Genomic DNA, 2,017 nt, shown 5'->3' with positions numbered 1-2,017 from the left:
TTAGAAAGTTTTCATGAAAAGCAGCAAGAAGGGAAATCATGTCACACAGGTCAGGGGTTATCTGTAATGGCCGATGTACAGAGGCAGAGGGCAGTTTACAAACATCATCATCCTTAGCCATATGTCAGCTCCTAACTCAAAATTGTGTGTTTTACCTTCTCTCTACATCCGACCACAGACATACTGTATACTGACCACAGTGCTCTACAGAACGTATGGGCTCACATTTCTTCCCCAAAACAAACTATGCAGCTTTATTTCTTCTGGAAACACTCCAATAATGGTGACTGGAAGGTTTATTTGAATCAATTATCCACTCAACATGCTAAATTTCCTCATTCACACAAGGCAGTTACTGCATATTGAATACATGAGACTGATTCATGGCCTCAGTCAGAAAGGTAGATTTAGTTAATTTACAAAACACATCCCGTACAAATGTATGTAAATCTAATATAAAACATCAAGATGAGAATGTGGTTATCACATTATGTTAGAAATGACCCTTCACCTCCACACTTCACTCACCCAGTGTGTGCACTGTCTGCACCAGCCAAAGGATCACCGCACTCCGAAGAAGTAGTCGTCCCAGCATAGTGGACCTGAAGGGAGAAAAGCCCAAAATGTTGAAGACCCAGCAGGAGAATGAGGAGAGTAAAGCAGAGGATCTGGAGTGGACGATGTACCCTGATTGTGAGGCTCTGATACACACTCTGGTTTAAGGCGCCCCTCCTTCTGCTTATAGATGCTCCTGGTCTCCAGATCCTCCCCCACTTGTTTGGATAGAACCTCGAGGTGTACACATACACACACACACACACGCTAACTAAATAATTGGGCATTTTAGTACATTAGCACTTTAGGGAGACATCGAAAAGCAAAGACGGAGCTCACCAGATTGGACATTGACTGATGAACTCTCAAGATAGGTCATTGTCATTGTTTAAATTGTTTATAGACTATTTGGGGTCGCTTACAAGATTCCAGTCTACTTTATTTTAGACGGAATACCAGTTGATGTGAGTGGGTGGCTGATCTTTAATGCAATATCTAAATTGCCCATTATCAGCGACCATTCAACCAATTCTGTTTAATCGGATATCATTTTAAAAACCTAACTGAGAAAACATTGGAGAACCCTTTTGCAATTATGTGAGCACATGATTTAATCTGAAAACTGGTTAAAAAAAAACAATGCAACTGATCTCATCTTGTATTCTGTCTATAATGGAGAGTAATGAAAATTTCTAAGTGACCCCAAACTTTTGACCGGTGGTGTACTTTCTCATGGTTTTTCAACTTTATATATCCTCACAGCTAATTAATCTATGGCAAGGTAAGGCAGCTTTATTTGTAAAGCACATTTCAGCAACAGGGCAATTCAATGTGCTTTACATAAAATGAGTAAAACCGATGAAACACATGAATAGACAGTTAAAAACAAAATAGAATAGAAGAAATGAGCAGTCATTTAAAGAAAGGCAGCATCAAAAAGAAAGGTCTTCAGCCTTGACTTAAAAGAACAGAGTAGCAGCAGATCTGCAGGTTTCTGGGAGTTTATTCCAGATATGAGGAGCATAGAAACTGAATGCTGCTTCACCCTGTTTAGTTCTGACTCTGGGGACAGAAAGTAGACCTGTCCCAGATGTCCTGAGAGGTCTGGGGGGTCATAGTGTAGTAGCAGATCAGAAATGTATTTTGGACCTAAACCATTGAGTGATTTATAAACTAGCAAACGTACTTTAAATCAATTCTTTGAGACACAGGAAGCCAGTGTAAAGACTTCAGAACTGGAAGGATGATGATCCAGTCTCTTGGTCTTAGTGAGGACCCAGCAGCAGCGTTCTGAATCAGCTGCAGCTGTCTGATTGATTTTTAGGAGACCTGTAAAGACCCCGTTACAGTAGTCCATGAAGATGAAAGCATGGACCAGTTTTTCCAAGTCCTGTTGACACATGAGTCCTTTAACTCTTGATATAGTCTTAAGGTGATAGTAGGCTGACGTTGTAATTGTCTT

General features: G+C 40.4%; 1 protein-coding gene across 11 annotated transcripts in view; it reads right to left on the bottom strand.

The window, feature by feature from the left end:
• cmn (calymmin) overlaps window positions 1-728 on the bottom strand; it is a 37,392-nt gene extending 36,664 nt beyond the window's left edge. For 10 of the 11 annotated variants that reach the window (XM_032502408.1, XM_032502410.1, XM_032502411.1 and 7 more), the window contains exon 1: window positions 529-700. In XM_032502408.1, the coding sequence (XP_032358299.1) occupies window positions 529-595 (67 nt within the window). In that variant the 5' untranslated portion in view covers window positions 596-700. Of the gene's footprint in view, window positions 1-528 lie in introns of all 11 variants that reach the window. The other variant, XM_032502409.1, reaches the window with a different exon arrangement.
• Between the last annotated feature and the right edge of the window lie 1,289 nt (window positions 729-2,017).

This window comes from Etheostoma spectabile, chromosome 21 (genome assembly GCF_008692095.1).
Source record: "Etheostoma spectabile isolate EspeVRDwgs_2016 chromosome 21, UIUC_Espe_1.0, whole genome shotgun sequence".
In the NCBI taxonomy this organism is placed as follows: Eukaryota; Metazoa; Chordata; class Actinopteri; order Perciformes; family Percidae; genus Etheostoma; species Etheostoma spectabile.
This window is presented reverse-complemented; position numbering and strand designations above follow the sequence as displayed.